The sequence below is a fragment of the Pogona vitticeps genome, chromosome 14, assembly GCF_051106095.1.
Source record: "Pogona vitticeps strain Pit_001003342236 chromosome 14, PviZW2.1, whole genome shotgun sequence".
NCBI classification, from domain to species: domain Eukaryota; kingdom Metazoa; phylum Chordata; class Lepidosauria; order Squamata; family Agamidae; genus Pogona; species Pogona vitticeps.
The window spans coordinates 17,417,584-17,438,607 of NC_135796.1; the positions used below are offsets into that span (position 1 = coordinate 17,417,584).

Genomic DNA, 21,024 nt, shown 5'->3' on the forward strand with positions numbered 1-21,024 from the left:
CGTGTATAGTGAAACGAACCAGATTATCATTTCAGATATGTGAGGAGTCAGTACTAAATGAGAGGCAGAAGATGTGTTTGCACGATGGTGTAAACTGGAGCTTCAGAGTAGATTCTAATGAGATGATCCCCTACATGGAACTAGCCACGTTCCTCTGGGAAGCTACACGATGGATGATGTGCCCAGATAAAGTCAGTAGAACACTAAATGTAACTGATCCTGTACCGCCAGGCAAATCAAAGCTAAGGACATGCAGCTAGCAGTGGGATCCTGGACGGGCCAGAGCTTGAGGTGAGCAAAGAACACCAGTGTGGAAATAAAGGCGCCCTTTTAATCCATGCTTTAGTAGCTGAGCTGGCATGGCTTTGAGTCTGTGTAAAATAATCATCCTAGCAAATTCTAGCCGAAGACTAATCATAGGGTTGGTGATGATCCACTGATGCCCGTTTCAGAGATTTGTAGAGCTATGCATTCGATAAATCTTGGCAGAGAGAGTTATTTAGAATGAATCACATCTCTAGTGTTGAAAGGGCCAAATAATCAATGGAAAATTGATACAAGAAGAAAGCCACAGAGAGTAGGGTCACGTATATTTGAATGGTTTCTGAACTGGCATGTCTGCTCAGGTTGTCATAGTAGAACTTGGGATCACCCACTGAGGTTGAGTGGTAATAGACTGAGACCAGCCAGGAAGAAAACAGTAAGCCTGTGGAACTCAATGTCACAAGATGGGGGGGGGAAAGAGTCATCTGGGAGAGCATGTTTCAGGTAGGTTTTGAAAACCCAGAAGGATCAATATATAGCTGTCTTAATTAGTGCAGAGAGGGAGTTCCAGAGAATGGCTTGTGTAAACTAAGAGCCCCATTCAGAGACACTTTGGACGGTGCCTTCTGTATTTAATAGTTATATTTCTAACTCTCCTTTCCACCAGCGATCTCAAAACATTGTATACCTTGGTTACTCCATTTTATCCTCACAACAGTCCTGTGGGGTAGATCACATTGACGGAGGCTGCCTGCCCGAAAGACACACACACACTCTCTCTCTCTCTCATCTGGATCTCTCTCAATCCAAAACAACACCACAAGGACAATGTGGGTTAGCCAATCTCTTAAAGTGAGGAGTCTTTGAAATATAACTCCCTTCATTATTCCCCCATGCTGATCGGAGGTCCTGACAGGTAGAAGGAGGCTTTAGACATCTGGAAAGACCCATCTTTTCCCACCTGATATGTACATTTAATTTCCAAGGAGGCTGATTGATAGCCCTGTTAAGTCGGCTGCAGCAAACAGCTAAGACTCTTCTGAGACCTTAAAGATGACCATGGTGAATTTGGCCCTAAGCAACCTCCCTTTCCAATCAGCTGGAATCCTCGGTAAGAGGAGAAAATGTTGGGTTTGCTCCTCACTTCTCTCTCTCTTGCTGTTTGCATCTGTTTCATATCTGTTTTGCTGAAGTTTCCCTTCCCGCCCCCAGCATCTCTCTCTCCCAAGGAAGAAAAGTGGCAGGGGCAGGAGCTACACTCAGCTGCATAGGTGGATGGAGGGGGGCGTGGCCTGATGATGCATCCCCGGGAATGCCCCGCCCACTTCCGACCTTGTCCCGGAGAGGCAGGGAGCTGTCATCCTGTCACTGCCAGCCGGCTGGCCGGGCATTTGCTACTCTTCTGTTTTTTATTCTTTGCAAGAATGATCAGCTCACCTCCTGCTTCCATCTGCAGGTAAGAAGAGCAGAGGATTTCTAGGTGGGTGCAACATGCATGCTTATTTGGGGTGGGTGGGTTTCTCCCTTGTGCCCAGATCTTGTTTATTTCCTCCCTTCATAAGGTCCTCATCACCCCCCTTTACTTCTCCCTCCTGACATTTCCCTCCACTAGCCTTTGAAATCTGCCTTGCATGCCAGTCTTTCGTCTTGCTTCATGTCTCCTTTTCTCTTCCTGACGCATCAGCCAGGCGTCGTTTCCCAGGTCTTGCAACCAGATATCACAGCCTCCACCCACACACACACCTCCTCCTCTTTGGACTCCAAACAGAGTCAAGGCTTTACCCGAGCCAGAGTATAACCCCGAAAGGCTGCCACTCTCCGGCAGAGGAATTCACCCGGGGCAGTAGATATTCTGGGTTCAAAAATCCTATTTAAATACTGTATTGGAAACTGCTTTGCCCAGCCATTGCAGCTCAGCCAAAATGTTTCTCCCCCACTCACACCCAATATCACCTGCTACCTGTTATCAGATGCAGGGCACTGAACCTGAGGCTTTCCATCCGCCAAGCAGATGCTCACCTCTATGCCATGAGATTCCCCTTCCTCTCCTGTAAACAGAGAAGCATCCAATTTCAGGTCATTGTGAGCATCATTGGGAATTCTTGGCCTTTTTGATGCAGTAGCTTACCAGGCTTAATGTGGGAGTGAAAACAACGATTGATCATACTTACTATTCAGCCTCTCTAGAGTTAATGCCATGCATTTTGATCGCAAGCTTTTTAGAGAGAAATCTGTGTATAAAGCTGAAAAATTAAATGGACCTCCTGTTCTGCCCTGGGACCTGTGGGCGCACATGGGCGCCTATTTTCTTTCTGTGCTTGGGCAAACCCACAGCCGGCCCCTAAGGCATGTCGTTGGGGCTTTTGTAGCTGAAGAATCATTTGGGGGGCATTTGAACCCCCAAATGTTTAATTTTCAAAAGGACTGAGCCACAAGAAGTAGTCAAATGTAATTTGGGAGCCAGTTTTGGCTGTTTGAAAATGCAGACCTCTACAGCCTATGTCTTTCCTTTGTTCCCGCATTTGGAATCAATAGCAAAAAGGTTTGGGTGTCTCAGCAGCTGAACGACTGCATTTGGGGCGTAGATCGAGAGTTTGTCCCAGGTCAGAACAAAGTTGCGTCTCCTTTACTTATTTATTTGACTCACAGGGGCTGATGGAAATCTTTCACGACGCCTTACGACCTGGAGATGCCAGAGGCTGAACCCAGAAACCTTCTGCAGATCAAACATGTATTTTGCCAGCAAATATCCCATCATATCATAGGTAAATGTATTTCTTTTTCTTTTTTTCCAAATTGATCCAGATCACTATACAAATCAGGCTCTGTTCAGCTGCTGCCTTATGTGTATATTTGATCAAAGGAGAACAGTGCTGGCAGCAGCATGTAAAAAAGGGGGACTGCTGGATTAGCAAGAACTGTGCTGTTAAAAGTACATTTTCTGCTTTGCTTGCTTTTTTCCTTCTACTGTAGATGTTTCTTAAGGAGAATGACGTGGCAGATTCTTCTGCATATCCGGTTGTGTAAATTAAGTCTACGGCTTAAGCAGGCTTAATTGGCTTGGGTGGAAGTTTTGCCAAAATATATTCTAACTGTAACCTTTGTGAGACAATTTTTTTTTATCCTAATGCTTTTTTCCACCCCAAAGCTTCCTAAACCTTTAAACACCTGGATCTTTGCCTGACATGGACAATGTATTGATGATTAAAAACCTGTCCAAATGAATTATTATCTGCGACCAAGGTGCTAAGTGACAGAGGGATTCCATTTAAGCTGGGCAGGTACATGAAGAAATTGCAGCTTTTTCCTATTCTGAATGACTAGGATTTGTCTACTCTAGGGTTCAGGCTACAACTTAGAACATATTTTGAAATTTTGGATTCAATCCTAGATTGTAAATTATAATAATAAAAATACTCTGAGTATGTGTAGAGCAGTTTCTCCTTATCACTAAGTAGTTCACCTTTCTTCAGATATCTAGGATAAATGGTAGTATTTACAGTGTGTTGAAATTCTGTTTTAGAATATTAAAATTGCACAGAAAAATTAAGGCTATGTGGATTGTACTTTTTAAATGTTCAATTCCTTTCGTTGTTGTTTTTTTTTTTGTAAGCTTAGAGAGGGTTTTTTTCCTGATTCTTTTTTGTATTTTATATAAAACATCCTGAAACTGAACACAAACCAGGATATGGGTAATCTGTGCTGTATAACAGCATGAATGGTCAAAATACGCCTATGTATGTATATATATGACCAGGTAAAGGCCATTGTACCCTCTTTTCTTACCCAGCCCTCCATTTTGACAACAGAGATTAAGAACTATTCTTGATTCAAGAAATTTGAGCAAAATCCACCCCCACCTTTTCAAAGCTGCTGTCAGAGACCTACTTGCTCTCTAGAGATGCTGTTGTTGACCTTTGAGAAAATTCCAGTGACAGAGGCACTTCCCCAGTATATACCTTTTTCACCACTTGAGGGAGTACTCTTTCTTGAAACAGATTTCTCTGAATGCACAGCCTGGCCCTCAGTTTGCTTGTGTTACTAATTGACCCAAGTGGTATTCACTCTCCCTCATTCTACAAATGTAAATACTTAGGGAGAAGACACCCCCCTCACTTTTCTGTTTTCCCTCCAACATTGGATACATTTTTTGGGAACCCTGCAGATATATTCGATAACAGCTCCAATCATTCCAATTAGAGTGATGTTGGGAGCTAGAGTCCAATATATCCGGAGGGTGCTGGGGTCAGGGAAGGGGCTACCCTAGACCCGCAGGACCTGTGGAAGAGCCGCCTGCCCGTGCCTGCAGCCCTGTTGAATAGTCAAGACCAGTCTCCGGATTACAGACTTTTCCTCTCTCTTTGCCTGAATATTGTTATCAACAATTAAATAATGTGGAGGGTGCAGCCTGGTAGGTGGAGAAGCCAGTTCTTGGCAAGCACTGCCTCTGATTTTTTTTAAAATTTCCCCTCAAGATTGGCTCTCGGTGTGAATTTTACATTTATTTTTATGAAGATCGGCTCGGGGAGGCTCCGGCCTAGTCCCGTCGCCATGGCAACAGGGGCCAGGCCTGCCAGTGGAAGGGGAGAAGTGGTCCCTCCGGGCTTCTCCTGCTCAGCCTTTTGGGGTTGTTTTTTTTTAGGGGGGGTTGCTCTCGTGGGTGGGGATCCTGCCACAAATTCGAACCAAGAGGTGCTTTCCAAGGAAACGTTTTAACTGGACCCACCCCTGGGCACCGAGGGAGGGCTCTCGCTCCTTGCCCTCAAACCACCCTCCTTTCCTTGAGGTCCTCCTGAAAAACGAGGAGAGGGTGAGGTAATTGAGGCAAATCCGCGTGGGCCTTCTGGTGCCTTCATTTTAACCTAAAGGAGTCCAGATGGGTCTACCCACCTGTGGTCTCTCATCCTCTCTCTCTCCCTCCAATTGAGGGGGTGATCCGATGGCAACACCCCCAAAATTACTATTATTGTGAATTTTTAAAATGCAAATAGCGACGGTTGGACTGGATTTAGGCTGGAATTATGTATTGGCAAATCCTGTTTCCATGCTCTCCGCGCTGTGCTCGCAGTTCAAAGCTGGTCCTCCAGCAAAACTGCCTCTTAATCCATGGATATATGGATTTTTCGACCCCATTTTGGGGTCTCCCTTGGGAAGCAGAGAGACAAGTGAAAGAAAGAGGGAGTCACTGCAATCAAAGGGCGGAGCAGGGAAAGAGAGAAAAAGACCATATGAGTGGGATTGTCCAGGGGTTGGACAAATCCATGGAGAGATGGGTTTAAGCAGGGCTAGAGAATGTAACTTCCTATGGACTACAGGTCCCAGAACCCCCAGCCAGGGTGATCTATTGCAGGCCAGGCAGGCTGGGAATTCGGGGAGTGTTTTTAAAAGTAACGTTTCCAAGCTTTCTAGTCTTTAGGAAAAGCTCAGAGGGCAGTCACGTTAAATGGGTTTCGGAGAGAGACTGCAACGGGATCTCTCTGTGCCCACCTTGAACCCCAAGCCATTGCTCATCCTCTTCTTGTTACACAGGTCAGCTTCCTCACCCCACTATTCTGGGATGTAATGCTAGGCAGCACCAGAAATGATCCAAAATCCTGCAGAGAAACTCTGGGGGTGGGTGGGAATAATAAACCAAGCGGTTTATTAAATCAGCCAGACTCTTGAAAGGTTCTAACGTAGTTATCCTGTCTCCTTCTCTCTTGCAGGAGAGGTTGGGTGACCCTCCGGGGCTGAATCCTCAGCTAGGGGGTGCCCCAGATCTCCTCCTTCCTCCATTCTCTGTATCTCTACCTCACTCCGGGACGGACGGAAGATGCGTGCTTGGAAGGCCTTGGCCGGCACGCTGGCCTTTATGGGCGTGGATGTTACAGTGACCACACTACTCTACGAGCGTAGCCATGGCAACAGCAGCATCCTCCAGGACCTCAAGCACTTCAACATCTTCGATTCCATGCTGGACATCTGGGGGGCCTGCCTGTACCGGAGCTGCCTGCTTTTGGGCGCAGCCATCGGAGTAGCCAAAAACACCAACTACGGCCCCAAGCGGTTGAAAAGGTCCCGGATCTTTATCACCCTGGTCTGCCTGGCGGTGGGGATTTACGCCCTCGTCAAGCTGCTGCTCTACGCGGAGGTGAGGAAGACCATCAAAGACCCTTGGTTCTGGAGTCTCTTTGCCTGGACGTACCTCTCCCTGGCAGCCACCTATGGTTTGTGGCAGCTCCTGGCCTCCGTGAGACCCTCCAGGGAGACCTTGGGAGTGAATTCCGAGTCCAGGACAGAAGCAGAGGAAATTGGGGACCCAGTTTCGTCTCCCGGTGCTCAGGAAAAGAAAGAGGAGGCGTCGGCAGCCACCATTTGCAAGCTCTTGTCCTACACGAAACCGGATGCTCACTTTCTAGCCGTAGCCTTTTTCTTCCTCATCCTTGCTGCTTTAGGTGAGGGGCCTCAGTTGAGGGAGAGTAAATATCCAACGTTGACACCCCTTGTCATTCATAACGAGTACTTATTTATTTTATTTATAGGCTGCTTTTCTCCTGTTAAGGGGAGGTTTGCATCTCAAGTGCCCCGCATTCAAAGCATTCTTACGTCTCAGTTCCTCGTGATTGCTAAGTGAGGCTGATGCTTGCCCAAACCCATCTTCGGGATTTCCCATTTCAAAACTTCTTGATTTGTTCCTGTCTCAGACATTGAACCAATATGTGCACTGTCTCAATCCTGCATGTTAATTTAACAAGGCAGAACTTGATGGGTTAACACCAGAGGGGGAGAAAAAGGATGGAAAGTTGTAGACCAGCAACACATGGGGTGGGTTTTGTGAGGGGAAAGGTTCCTGCCCTTGTTATTACAATCAGCATTCCTCCCCACCCCCATGACTCTCCATTTTTTTGGGGGGGAATTAAGTTTGAAGACACAATGGCGTTGTAAGTCCTTATCAGAGTTTTGCCTTTTAATCTGCTTTGATGTATGTTGTCCTCCCTCCTGCCAACAGGAGAGACCTTCCTTCCATACTATACAGGCCGGGCCATTGACGGAATAGTAATACAGAAGAGCATGGAGCAGTTTTCCATGGCAGTGGTGATGATGGCCATGCTAGCCATAGGAAGGTAATTTTGCTGGCATCACTGATGTATTAATCCTTGTTGTATAATTCTTTTGCCTAGGAGTGGGGAACCTTTTACTTTCAGGTTGTTTTGAGCATCAGCATCATCTCCCAGAAGTCCCAGTGATAAGGGGATTATGTTTCCCCACCTCTGCCCAAGGAAGCCTTTCCTTGAAAACTTTCAAGTCACATAGTAATATAACGTAATTGTCCATGTATGTCTGTATCAAGGGGGTGAGATTATTTAAGAGAAGCTCCAGAATTTGTCTATGGGCTTCAGTATTGGAAAAACCCATAGTTTCCTTTTGCGCAGTAGGGCTGGGCAGAACCATTGGTGTGTTGGCATTTGTCCTATAATGTCTCTTTTCTGCCATCAGCTCATTTGCCGCAGGTATCCGGGGCGGCCTCTTCACCCTAGTTTTTGCTAGGCTGAACATCCGGCTTCGCAACACGCTGTTCCGATCGCTGGTCTCCCAGGAAATGAGTTTCTTTGACGAAAATCTTACCGGTGGGTTTCTCTGTGTGTCTTGCGAGAGCTATTTCTTGGCAGTCCTACCGAAAAGGGTTTTGGAGTAACCAAAAATAAGCTTCTCCTGAGATTGCTTTTCTTGGGGTGGCCAACTGGGGCTCTCCAGATTGGACTAGAGCTTCCCAAAATGCTTCCCCGTGGGCTATGTTTGCTTGGGCTGATGTGAGCTGCAGAACAACGGCAGAATTTTCCTGCTACCCGGCCAGAGGGTTTTGAAGCCAAGGGTACATTTAAGTCTGAGCATGGTTTGGCCCGTGAGCTGAGGGATCTGGCAGCAAGCATCCATTTGACCAAAAGATACCACAAAATACCTGGCTCTCTGCCTTCCAGCACTGAGAGAGGAGAGGACCGTCAAGTTTCTCTCCAATGAGCAGCAGGAAACAAATGTTAAACCCCGGGGCTCTGTTAAAGAAAAGTGGGCAGAAAGTAGTACGGCATCTACTGGTAGATCTCGAGAGGTTTCTGGTAGATTTCCAAATATTTCTCGATGACAAATATTTCAGCAATGTCGTTGAGCAAAGTGACTCTCATCTGTCTCCCAATTGAACTGTTAAAATGAAGAAAGCCTGGGATAACACAGAATGGATTCTTGTGTTGTTAGGAAGGATTGTGAGCTCCAGTTGAATCTGGGGCCATCCATTCTCTGAGTTATGTTGCTCTTTTATTCTAGTTTAATATACAAAATACATCTCTAATGTCTGGCTGCAAACTGATGGGTTTCTAGGAAGACGCAAGGTGGTTTGCACACGCCCGAAAAATATCCCTCTCCTGATTTAAAGGACAAGAGGCACTCTGCCGGCCACCATATTTGCAGTTCCTCTGCCTATCAGTGTCGTGGTAATTTCAAAGCAAGTGCTTGTGGTAATGCCAAGAGAGTCCAACATGCAGGCTACGTGTAGATACCCGTCCGCACACGATCGTGCGGTTATGATATGAGTACTTGTGCATGGAAACACACCCTTTCCTCAACGCAGCAGATGACCCATACTTAGAATACACATCTTTTTTTTTTTAAAGGATCTGGAAGTGGAGTCACAGCCACTGGACTTCTTATTAGGCTGAAGCATTTCGCTACTCATCCAAGTAGCTTCTTCAGTCTGAGGAAAGTACTTTTTTAAAACTACTTTCTCAGGATTGTACCTAGGGTACATTAGGGTTTCAAAGACGCAGTTCGAAGTTATTAAGATTATAACCATTTTAAGGGGTTCTTCATCCCGAGAAGGCCAGGCCCCATTCTTCTGCCGGTGGCCATAGAAAGATCTTGTGTCTTCTGAAGGATTTTTCCTCTCTGCTCAGTTTCTCCAGGTGTTTTGGCCTGCAGCAGGCAGAACCCCTCGCCACTGCTTTTTATGTTGCCTGGGGCTGCTGGGAATTATTCGCTAAACTCATCTGGAGGGGCACAGTCCCCCACCCTGACCTTATGCCTCAGCCTACAGCCCACGGCTTCCTTCCTCATTCTTCCTCCCGTCTTTCCCTTGCAGGTGACATTATTTCCCGGCTCACGTCAGACACGACCATTGTGAGCGACCTGGTTTCCCAGAACATCAACATCTTCCTGCGCAACATGGTCAAGGCCACCGGCATCATCGTTTTTATGTTCAGCCTTTCATGGAAGCTTTCCTTGGTGACCTTCATGGGCTTCCCCATCATCATGCTCATGTCAGACCTTTATGGGAAATACTACAAGGTGAGCATCTCAGGTTTTTAGGCCTGAGCTCAGAGCTGAGACTCAGATTTCTTGCCCCCCCTTTTTTTCATACTTCGTGCTAAGTAGAATTTTTATTTAAGAGGATGCTCTTAAGGAGGTGAAGAGAGTTTTTCACAGGAGCCCTGGCCAAACGTGGAACACTTCCTTGAAGTGGGAGGGCTACGGGATGGGTCCAGGCGTCGGCAGATCGCCTGTGTTTCCCAAAGGCCCACCCCTTCAAGGAGTGGTGTATCGCTGAGAAGGAACAGAATCAGGGAGGCTCCTCTTTTCAGAGACGGCTCAAGGAAGATCTTGCACGAGATGCAGTGAGAAAGGGCGGCTTTATTTGTCGCTTTGCTTGGACAGTGCTGCCGTCCTGCTGCTATCCTGCTGTTGCTGTGGGATGGATCCATGATCTTGCTCCCTGAAGCGGGTAGGAAAAGCTGGTAGGCAGCTGTGGATCCTCTTACCGTCTCCAATGGCATAAATGAAACAGGAGCCCTCTCTAGAGGGGAGGTCCTGGGAGACTCATGAAAATGGTGGATGAAAATGGCTTTTCTTCCTCAGCCCTCTGTGTAAATGCTGGACGGTATCATTCAAAGGTAGCTTTGCACATTCCCTGAAGTAGGAGGCCTTCTGTCATAGGAACCGAAGAAGGTAACTTAGGCTGGGTCCAGTGCTGTTCATGCTTAGTAGCTCTCTGGGAATTATTTTCCCAGAGAATCCCTCTAATTCTCTCGCAGTCTTCCACCCAAATTACCTGCTAACCAGGCCTGATTCTTCTCCAGTTCCAAAATCAAATGACATTGGATATGATCAGGGTAGTATGATACACTGCGAGTATCCTGTACAGTTATTGTTTTGGCTTCCTTTTTTAAAAAAAAAATTCCATAAGAAACTGACTTGTTGGTGTGGCATTTTATTTTATTTATTTATTTAAAATATGTTTACCCTGCCTTTCTCTTTGAAAGGTCGCTCACATCATTGAAAGGCGAGATTTAAAAGCCAGAAAGAATAAGTATACAAATATTTAAAGAGAATTAAACAAATAATAATTCTGCAGAAGGACAGCAAAAGTGGGGGCCAGACTAGTCTCCAGTGGGAGGGAGTTCCAGTGTCTAGACCTAGTTTAAAGATTCTCTTAATCTCTGAAAAGAAATGGGTTTCATCTTGAGGGTTCTGCCTTTTTCAGGGGGGCTCTAAAGGTGAGGCAGGAAAGAGCAAGGGATACATCTTTGTTTCTCGCCACCTTTGTGTGGCCTTGGGGTGCATGACTGATTGGAATAAATCTTCTGCACGTCACCTCATGGTCACTTCACTCTGCTTCCCCCTGATGGAAGCTATCCTTCACTGACTTGTCACACCAGGTAGTTCTCACCTGTCCATCCCTCCATCCTTACGAGCCAGCCAGCGGATGGCATCGCGCCTGCCTCTGTGTCAGCCTTCCCAGATACAAACGGCCTATCAGCTGTTGGAAGGAGCGCTTAAGTCAGCAAACGCACTTTTCCTGTCCTACCACGTCCTTCAGGCTTCCCCAACTCGATTGTACTGCAGAGGCGAAGAGCCGGGCCAGCTTCTTACTCTGGACACAGAGGCGCTTCTGTAAGGGTTGAGTCACTGGATGAATGCCTGGCCTCGAGCCAGCACCAGTTTCTTGGCTGTTTTGTTGAAAGACGAATCTTACTGAGAGTAAGAAAAGAGGAGGTGTCTGTGAAACGAGGGTCTGTGGGACAGGCAGGGTTTGTTGATCTTCTTAATATATGTGTTCTCCCTCTTCCTGGCTCTGAATGACCAATTATGCCTTTTCCCTGTGGCCCCAACCAGTTCCCGATCAGGCTAGCGCCCGTCTGCCTTCAGATATCTTTCTCCACCTCCCAGCGAGCAGGTGAGACGGACGGCAGGATCTCTACAGGGTGGTGGCCGCCACCGCCCATGTGCGGATCCACCGCTATTTTCGCCCACCCTCTTTTTCTCGAAGGCACTCGCGAATATGTAGGGCAAAGAGGAAGCCCCATGTTTGCGCTGACCCACCGCTTTAATCTCAACCACCGAGTCCTGGGGTCGGGAGAATTCCCACGGGCCCTCCAAGAGAAAGGCACACAGCAGTGCTGGGCCAGCGCTTGGTTTTGCTGAGGAGCTGCTTTTGTCCTGTGAGGGGGAGGGAGGGGGCAGCAGACGGGCAAACCCCTGCCACGTTACCCAAAAAAGAACCCGTGGCCACATCCTGTGGCTGGAGATGCTGCTTAGTCAAGATCATCGGTCGCTTTGGGGAGTCTGGGGAAAGACAACAGAGGATGCCGTTATCAATAGGCCAGGTTTAGTCTAGAGGCCGTCCCTCCCATGAGCTTATAAAAGGATCTGATGGGTGTTTTTGTAGCCTTCCCTTGAAGATCTCCCAGGAAGACACCCCACGGTCTCTGTGGGTAATTCCCTCAGCGGCGGATTTTCAATCCTCCCAGTTGTCATATGGCCAAAGCCTTAAGACCTGCCTTACAAAGCTCACGGATTGCTGCTTGGGATCATTTCTCTCTCCCCCGCCCCCTGCTATCGAATCAAATTCCTCACCTCCTCCGTGCTGTGTCCACCATACAGAAGCTCTCCAAGGAGGTCCAGAGCGCTCTGGCGAAAGCCAACAACACAGCCGAGGAGACCATCTCGGCCATGAAGACGGTCCGCAGCTTCGCCAACGAGGCCGTGGAGGCCAATGTTTATTGGGAGAAGCTGCAGCAGGTCTACAAGCTCAACAAGAAAGAAGCCATGGCCTACACTTACTACGTGTGGTCCAACGGGGTAGGTCCAAACCCTTCCTCCTCCTCCTCCTCTTCCTCCTTTCCCTTTTAGGCTGCCTGGGCCACAAAACCCGCCTCCGGCAGCTCAAAGGAGGTCACGCCCTGGTCTCTCTCTCTCTCTCTCTTTTTCAGCTGACGCTCCTTATTGTCCAAGTCAGCATCTTGTACTATGGAGGCCACCTGGTGATCTCCGACCAGATGACCAGCGGAAACTTGATCTCCTTCATTATTTACGAATTCGTTCTGGGAGACTGCATGGAGGTACGCGTCGAGCGCTATCTGATCTCAGCTGGTCAGGCCAGAACAGAAAATACAGATACAAAATAAAGAAGACAAAGAAACACTGGGGCACCATCAATATTTTAATATTAGCTTCCATGAGCAAGCCCACTTCCACAGACTGAGATAAAACAACAGAGCTGATGTGTCTTCTGTCTTTGCCGGACCTGCTAGCCCAGGCTCACAGGGCTACCTCTTCGAGGACTAGCTTGACTCGAAAGGGCTTATTCCAGGCCCGTTCTGATCTTCGGATATTTCGCTATATGTTCAATACAATTATTTTACCTCATCTTTTCCCTTTGTTGCTAGTTTTGTTTTTCCATTAACGTTCTGCCTCTTAGTTCTCTCTCTCTTTCTCTTTCTCTCTCTCTTATATATATAAGAGAGATCCGGCAAAGAAAAAAGACATATCAGCTCTGTTGTTATATAAAAAAAAAACAATTTTCTTTTATTTTTACTCTTTTCCCCTCCCTTTATGGCCTATTCAGCCCTGTTTAAAAAGCCCGTTTCTTGTAAAAGCAGCCATTGACTCAGAGGCATCAAGTATATCTTTGCTTAAACATCTGCTTCTCTTGGCACTTGCGACCCAACCAGGAGGTTTCCTCTGGCCGTCCGCTTTAGTAGATCCCGAAGGGACGTCACACTCTGAATTGTTATAATTCACTTTTAAAGCCACCTGACCCGCACAATGTCAATCCATTCGCTCTACTCTCTCTCTCTCTCCTTTCAGTCCATCGGCTCCGTCTACAGTGGGCTGATGCAGGGTGTCGGCGCCGCTGAGAAAGTCTTTGAGTTCATAGACCGGGAGCCAACCATGGTGAGCGATGGGACCCTGGCCCCCAGCCAGCTGGAAGGCAAAGTGGAGTTCCGGAACGTGACCTTTGCCTATCGCACCCGGCCTGCAACCCAAGTCTTACAGGTACATTTCTGCCTTCTTCCCGTGGGTTTGCTGTCAACGTGTAACCGATAGCCAAGGGCCCAGAATCTGCCATCTGCGGATAGAAAAGCTGCACTCATAGAAGGTGCTGGAGCTTGCTTTTTCTGGCTCCACCGTAGACTATGTCAATTGTTTTGGGGGGGAAAATGGGGAAAGTGGTCAATTGATAGAGACGGATCATATCTTACTGTCGGTCTCAGCTGGGAAGAAGACTCACCGAATCCATTGCCAGATGCTGGTTAGTATTGACACAGATGGCATTAGGGTGAATGGCTCTTTTCTAATTAGGACCAACTGCAAGATGCTTGTGTACCAGACCGCCTAGGGGTCTTCTCCATTTCCTGCTGTTTTCCAGAATGTCTCCTTCACCCTCCCTCCTGGGAAAGTGACGGCTTTGGTGGGGCCCTCAGGCAGCGGAAAGAGCTCTTGCGTCAGCATTATCGAGAACTTCTACCCGCTCCAAGATGGACAAGTCCTGCTGGATGGCCAGCCTATTAACATGTACGAGCACAAATACCTGCACTCAGTGGTACGAGTCACAGATCACCGGATTCTAGCTCTAACCAGACCTTAGGCACGGGCCAAACCCATTCTGTGGAAGGGTAGAGCATGAGTGGGCAGCCACCAAGGATCGGGGCCAATGTCTCCTTCGGCTGGACCTTGGTAGCTCTCGCCTGCCCTTTCTTGAAAAGTGGGAGTCACAGACGCTAGCTTCTATAAGTTACTCGGAGCTTGAAATAGAGGTGATGGAGAGCTTTTAAGTAAGACCACGTTCTCCAGAGGTTTTGGGGGGGGGCAGTCCTAGCTTGGTCTATTATTACAATGAAAAATCCTAGAGGAGGAGTTTGCAAGTCTGCACGTCCCTTATTCTTCATTTAAAGGGGAAAGGAAAGGAAAGGGGAAAAATAACAGAAGGTTCTAGCCATTAGGGCTAAGAAAAAAACATTTGAGAGTCTCAACAGCCGGAGAAGGTTTCTAGGATTCTGACGGAGGACTTCAGCTCAGACTCTCCTGGTGGCAAGTTGAACATAAATGCAGTATTCAAGAGAAGAAGAAAATAAGAGAGATGGAGCAGACTTGAATAATTTGAATAATTGATGCAGCTAGTCAAATACTGCCTGAGTCCAAAGGGACCTACTCAGAATTGCCTCTTTATCTTTTAAGTCTGAAAGGACTAGGTAACTTTTGGGTCGGGAAGGCTACCATCCCGCAATGCTGGTATGTAGGTGAATCTAATGAAGTTATCTGTAACATGCACTGGCATAAAAGGAGGGTCCTGACAGAGTCTGTTACTGACACAAAGCGATGAAGCTGCGCAATTCATTCCTGGAGTTCACTCTGTTGAGCAGTGGGTGCCTTTTTAAGCAAGGAAAGTCCAGCCAGTTATTTAATTTGTGACTCTTCCCCCCTCCACCAACCCCATCCCTGTCTTCCATTCTCCCTGTAGATTTCTTTGGTGAGCCAAGAGCCGGTGCTGTTTGCCCGATCTATTGCAGAAAACATCTCGTACGGCTTGTCCTCTGCCCCATACGAGTCGGTGGTTCAAGCTGCCCAAAAGGCTAACGCTCATGTGTTTATTACAGAACTGCAAGACGGCTACCACACAGGTATTGGAAATATGCTTGCTTTTTTTTTCTTTTGAGAGACCAGAGAAAAAATCTAGGTTCACACTTACAAGCTGTGTGACTGTGCATTGAAGAGAACCAAATGGGTGCTTCTTGCCCCATAAGCAGAGCTGCACAACTCTCATGCACACTCACAGGTATGGTGCCTACCTACTGGGATCCCTTCCTTCCTTCTCCTCATCCCTCCCCTCCCTCCCTTCTCCTCATCCCTCCCCTTCCTTCCTTCCTTCCTTCCTTCCTTTCTCCCTCCCTCCCTCCCTCGACTCAACTTCATGCTTTTGCTTCTTCTTTTGCTCTTGGTCAAAACAGAAGCTGGTGAAAAAGGAACCCAACTTTCTGGTGGTCAGAAGCAGAGGGTGGCGATCGCGAGAGCTTTAATCAGAAATCCCCCTGTCCTGATTCTTGATGAAGCCACGAGTGCCCTGGATGCGGAGAGCGAGCATGCGGTGAGAATTCATATTGGAATGCCATGCTCGTATTGTGCAAAGATTCAGGGAGCCAATGTATGGGTGGAAGGCTTTGCCTTACACTGAGAGCGGATCCATGTAACCCAAGGCTGACGGGCAGCAGCTGCCCAAACGATCAAGCAGCCAGCTTCGCTACCTTTTAATTGTGGAAGAAATTAGACTTGGAGCCTCCAGGGGAGATGGCTTTGCCACTGTGCCTATGGCTCTCCTCCTGTTTTATGCAAAGTTTGACCGCCCCCGCCCCCGTGCTGTTTAAATAGATTAGTTGTACTCCTATACCTGCAGGAGGCTCAACAATCAGCCTTTTCTCCCCTAGCATTGCTGCTCAGGACCTTAATACTGAACTGGGGACCTTAGGCGTGCAAAGCCTCCATGCTGCCACTTCCATGCTCACCTCATCCGTATGAGAATGAACAGCATGCATACTGTGCTGGTATTTAACAGATACTTAGGTTTTTGGTTAAAACTTATATCTGTTATATAATATTAGTCAATGTTTTTTATAATTTGGATTGACTGTGCCTGGTATTTTTGAATAATAATAATGATTATGATACTAATGTTAATAAAGAAATGCAAAACAACAAATATTGATACAAACTTGAGAGCCCTCGGTGATGGTGGTGCTTGTTTTAAGCGCATTTTTAAAACACCACCGGCTTCCCTCCTTTGTCAACTAGAAGCTGTTATTTGCTTACCACAGGCAAACTATTTTTAAGCCTGGTTTTAGGTATATGTTTAGTACAGGAGAGGATTCCTAAGGTATATTTGTGTTGTGCGTTCATTTCCTGTTGCCATTGTGAGCCTGTGGCGTGGGCCTGGCTGAAAATTAACACAGAAGACATGAACACAGTCCTGCGGTGGCTTTCTCTTCATTTCTTTAAACCTCTCTTCTTCTTGGCAGATTCAAAGAGCCATTTACGAGGATGTCCAGAACCACACGGTGCTTGTTATAGCCCACAGGCTAAGCACTGTGGAGAAGGCGCACAATATCATTGTTCTCGACAAGGGCTGTGTGGTACAGCAAGGGACGCACAAGCAGCTGATGGAAGAAGGAGGCCTTTATGCCCGGCTGGTGCAAAGACAGATCCTGAGCCACGAAACCGGTACAGGGGACAGCTGTCAGTTGGATGGCAGCTTGGCGGGCAACAGGAGAGAGTCTCCAAAAACAGGAGTGGCTTAAGAGCTCGGGGCGGGGGGCATCACGTCACACAAGCTGTGCTTGACAATTTTGAACAGGACCGCCCTGCTGAATTCGGCGGTGAAAGTGCGAAGGAGTCATGCTGAAATTTGAAAGGAAGGATTCTCCTCTCTAGCACAGCTTCACCAACGTTTCCTGTCTGAGGGTCTTTGTTTACACGTCTTAAGCAGTCAGTGTGTGGAGCACACCGTTCCCACTAGACAGCGCCCCTCTGAGCCGCAAGAGAACCGGGGGGGGGGCTAAAATTTCCACAGCAGCCCTCGTGTTCTCTTCTTCCACCAATACGCATGCAAAATTTTGTTATTAATTAAAATGGGTGTGATTTGGGATGCATGCACTGTAATGGAAGAGGAATAACCTGTGAAGGATGTCTAAAGGTGGCTTTCTGGACTGGTGAGGGAATCCCTGGCTTAGATCTGGTGTCCTAAACAATTGGTTGCGGTTTGGACCACTCCGGTGCCTAGAGGTATCCTGTGTTACTTCCATTGAGTTCACTTGGACCTAAAAGCATGGCATGCTCACGGAAGCGTTATTTTATCTGAGGTGTTTGGCTCACAGTTTTGACCATCCTGTCTGCAGGATTTGTAGTAATGACTCTTGGTTCTGGATGCTCTGATCTGAAATATGCAGAATCATACATGATGCTTTTGTGGGGATCACAGGGGAGAAGGAGCGAGAGCTTTTAAGATTCTTTAAACGGGGCATCCGGAATCATAATTCCTTTTTGTGTGTATGTTCAGCCCCTCACAAGCAAGGCTGCAGTCGAATCTCTTTCCATATAGATGGAGCTTAGTTGAGGATCCAGTGGATAAACTTTTCCCGTAGAGGCTGTCTAAGAGAGATCCTGCTTCCCACAAACACTTTGGTTAGCTTCCGATCTGGGGGAGGGAAACAGCCATTGAATGGCCGCCAAATTATTTTACATTTCTGGCTTGGACATGTCGTTACACAGACCGTTGAGCATCCCACTTTCACAGCAAATAAGACAATCATATATTTTAAATCAGCAGGCTCCACTGGGAATATTTCCCGGCTGAGCCTTGTTGAAAGAGGTGGGGATGATGAGAAGTTCCCCCTAAATCTTGCTTAAGTACCTTCAATTAAAACCTTTTTATTTCCCCCAATCTTCAGGTTATTGGGGTTATTCTGTTCTTGGTTGCGTAGTGAAACAAGGGAGAATTAAAAAGAAGACCAAAATCTCAAGTTCTACCTCCCTTTGGATTCGACTAATTTGTCCCAGTCTTGTTACAGCTTCGTGAAGAATCAGGAGGAGTTCTTTGATGGTTAACACACGGAGGGCGACCAAAAGCAAAAACTTGACGGTGACTTGAGTAATTAGCGTTTTAAAAATAATATTTTGTTGTTCTCTGTTTCTAGCCTCTCCAGTTGCACTAGGTTGGAAAATGACCACAAGCACTTTAGCTCATTTTAGTTTATTTCTGATATTTCAAGGCTGCTGTGTTTTGAGCAGGTTTTTGTTCGCAATATTTAAGAGAAACCTATAATATTTTAGCAATATTTTACAAACACTTTACAAAATAATAATAAAAAGACTACCTCTGATAATTCATGGTTGGTATCAACATTTTTTTTCTTGATTGTGTTTTCATGGTTGTGACATTGGGTGTTGTTTCAGAATCCCAAGGCTGCCAAAGATCCGGTCACCTTGATATCACTGGCTTTCTTCTTAAGCGTCCAGGAAACAGAGTAAGATTTGAGAGGCAGATGTTCACATAAAGGTTGGACTGCGCGCATGAAGATGGTTTTTCTTATAACTTGGTCCAAAGTCATGTTGGGTGTTAAAAACTAGGATGAGCACTTAGCCTGGGTGTGGTTGTGTACACAAGTTGGTGCACAGCTTGAATTGTTGGCTATTTTGTATGTATAGCAACAGCAACACAAATAGGCTGGTAGAGCAGTTTTTTTTTTTTACCAAACAGAATACGCGAATGGATTTTAAGGTAACTTGTGCCAGCTATGTGAATGTAACAACCTGCCTCAGGAGAAGGTTAAAGAGCTCTGGAGATTAGACTTGCAAATCATGTTCCTGAATGTTCCCGTACAGACAGATTTTTGCGAAGGTGACTCACAGATACGCCCGGCAAGCCTGTTGATGTTCACCTTGCATGGATACGAGGTCAAGGGTGTGGGTAAACACGCAGAGGAGATATTTGCAAATAAGCCAGGTTGTTTCCTGAAATTGCAGTTACCCTGGAAGTAGCCGTGGCTCTTCGCTTCCTTGTAACTTTAACTCCTGAAGTTATGATGGGCCGTTGGTGTAAAAAGAGTGAATTTACTGGACAGATGATTTCTTAGTAGTACTAACACACATGCGCTTGAGAGTTTATCCGACCGTGTAATCAAGAAATGAGAATCCAGGCCACGAAAAGGAAACAGATATACAAGTAAATTGTTATGAAACGGTACATCGGTCACAAATACAAACTGCAGCTGGATAATTACCATAAAATAATGTCAGAGAGTCACCTTGAAGATGGGGAAGTCTCGGTATCAGTTTTCACTAATTTCACAGCTTTCTCTGACTTTGGCACCTTTTTTTTAGCTGCCTGAACATTCATAGAGTGATGCTTCTCCACTCAATTAACATTTTCTCTAAAGAGGAGTGTGACTCATCCTGGACATTTTCCACTCCGCCTAGGACAAGGCTAGGAGAATGGAACAGTAAGTCCTCGCACCCGGGCGGGGCAGCAATTGCGAAAAATCCATGTTGATGGGAAGATAGTGGGTGAAATCAGGATGTCACTCCCCCACCCAGTATTTCCACCCACTTTTTCTTCATAGCAGGTTGGTATGATCTGGCTCGGATTACGCTGCTCTCAAACCTAGGTGTGTCCCCATTGTGAGACAGTCTAAGAGGTACTTCTCAGTGGGGCCCCGTTTGCCATCACTGTAACTGTGTGTGTACACATATCAACTCTGCACATACACAGTTGGGTTCTTTAGATTTCCATGTATTTGTGGTATCTGAAATCAGGGTTCATTTGTGCACGTAGAATTCCACCATTTCTTCTTTTGTACCGTAAGAATAATTAATTAATTAATTTATTCTTGGGCTCCCCTTGTACTTTTTTTTCCTCCCCTCCCTGAAAGCCAAGGGTGTCCTTTTTTAGCTACATAACTCGATATCCTATCTGAAAATGATCAGGTGTGCAGTTGTTGACATATCTACAACTAAAGGCTCACATACAGGGTCAGTCCACTGATGATTCTCCATCAAGCATGAAGACACACCCTTATGTATTGTGCAGGATTCTCCACCTAAGCTGTTCTATGGGCTGCACCTCGCAAGGAGATTAAGAAGATACACGATACAATTGCCTTTGACCAAATAACTGTTTTCAAAGAAAAAAGGTAAATGTTCTGTGTTTTTAGAAGGTACGTAGATATGTCACCAGATGTTGATATTTAGAAGAAGCATTCTGTCCCGTGTGAGGCCTCTACGTGTCATCTGCCACCTGCAGATTTTAGACATACTGGCATTAAAAATTATGAATATTAAGAACATTAATTGCCACTTTAGTAAAATTAAATTGAAACACTGATAAAATTCAGGAGCCATAATCGGAAAAAGTTTGATCAAAATGCAGGCCAGGCTGTATACTAATGTTCAGTAGCTTTGGCTTTATAAAGTTTTAGGGTTTATAAGGTCCCCCCCCCTCTTAAAATCGTTAATGGAAATTACCCGCTGAGATCAGGGGCAGGAACGTAATGCTCTCGTAAAGCCCTTTTAACTTTTCTCACTTTTGTTTTGCCTTCAAATACTCTACTCACCCAACAAGAAATTATGTAATGATGTGATGTCTCTGAATAGCAAGGCAGCGACATCACCTTATACTATATAACCTGAATGCTCTTTACTCCACCCTGGAAGCTATCAAACTCAACCACATTTTAGTAATGAAGGGAAATGTATTTGTCTATAGCAGAAACATTCCTAGAAAAGCTAGACACCCTTTCCCCCACAACGGTATTTTGTTATGCAGGAAGCCGTTCAGCTATTGATTGACTAAAATAGTATTTAAAGATAAATACTTTTCAATAATTTTGCCTGTCGCAAAGGTGGCCAGGCCTCATGCCTGTGGAACCCATTTTGGTCAAGGTGTATGTGTGTGTATTTTACTAAAAT

At 46.3% G+C, this 21,024-nt stretch overlaps 1 protein-coding gene across 4 annotated transcripts; it reads left to right on the plus strand.

Moving 5' to 3' along the window:
* Window positions 1-1,583: 1,583 nt before the first annotated feature.
* ABCB9 (ATP binding cassette subfamily B member 9) lies at window positions 1,584-18,443 on the plus strand. 4 transcript variants are annotated; one of them, XM_078381765.1, is made up of 14 exons: window positions 1,584-1,744; window positions 2,914-3,029; window positions 3,413-3,545; window positions 5,970-6,698; window positions 7,253-7,367; window positions 7,741-7,871; window positions 9,374-9,579; window positions 12,172-12,369; window positions 12,501-12,629; window positions 13,378-13,566; window positions 13,940-14,113; window positions 15,032-15,191; window positions 15,519-15,655; window positions 16,581-18,443. In XM_078381765.1, exons 4-14 carry the CDS (start codon window positions 6,077-6,079, stop codon window positions 16,857-16,859), a joined length of 2,340 nt encoding a protein of 779 aa, XP_078237891.1. In that variant the 5' UTR covers window positions 1,584-1,744; window positions 2,914-3,029; window positions 3,413-3,545; window positions 5,970-6,076; the 3' UTR covers window positions 16,860-18,443. The 4 variants fall into 4 exon arrangements, 3 of the variants coding, with proteins under 3 accessions (XP_078237891.1, XP_020658428.3, XP_078237890.1); XR_013539237.1 differs by lacking the exon at window positions 3,413-3,545 and having other exon boundaries at window positions 13,940-14,085; XM_020802769.3 differs by lacking the exon at window positions 3,413-3,545.
* Window positions 18,444-21,024: the final 2,581 nt, after the last annotated feature.

Excerpts from the sequence above, each read along its gene's own strand:
- ABCB9 (XM_078381765.1), top strand. The coding sequence starts at position 6,077 with ATGCGTGCTTGGAAGGCCTTGGCCGGCACGCTGGCCTTTATGGGCGTG. Across the intron at positions 14,114-15,031 it reads ACAAATACCTGCACTCAGTG|ATTTCTTTGGTGAGCCAAGA; the intron begins GTACGAGTCACA and ends TTCTCCCTGTAG. Across the intron at positions 15,192-15,518 it reads GCAAGACGGCTACCACACAG|AAGCTGGTGAAAAAGGAACC; the intron begins GTATTGGAAATA and ends TGGTCAAAACAG.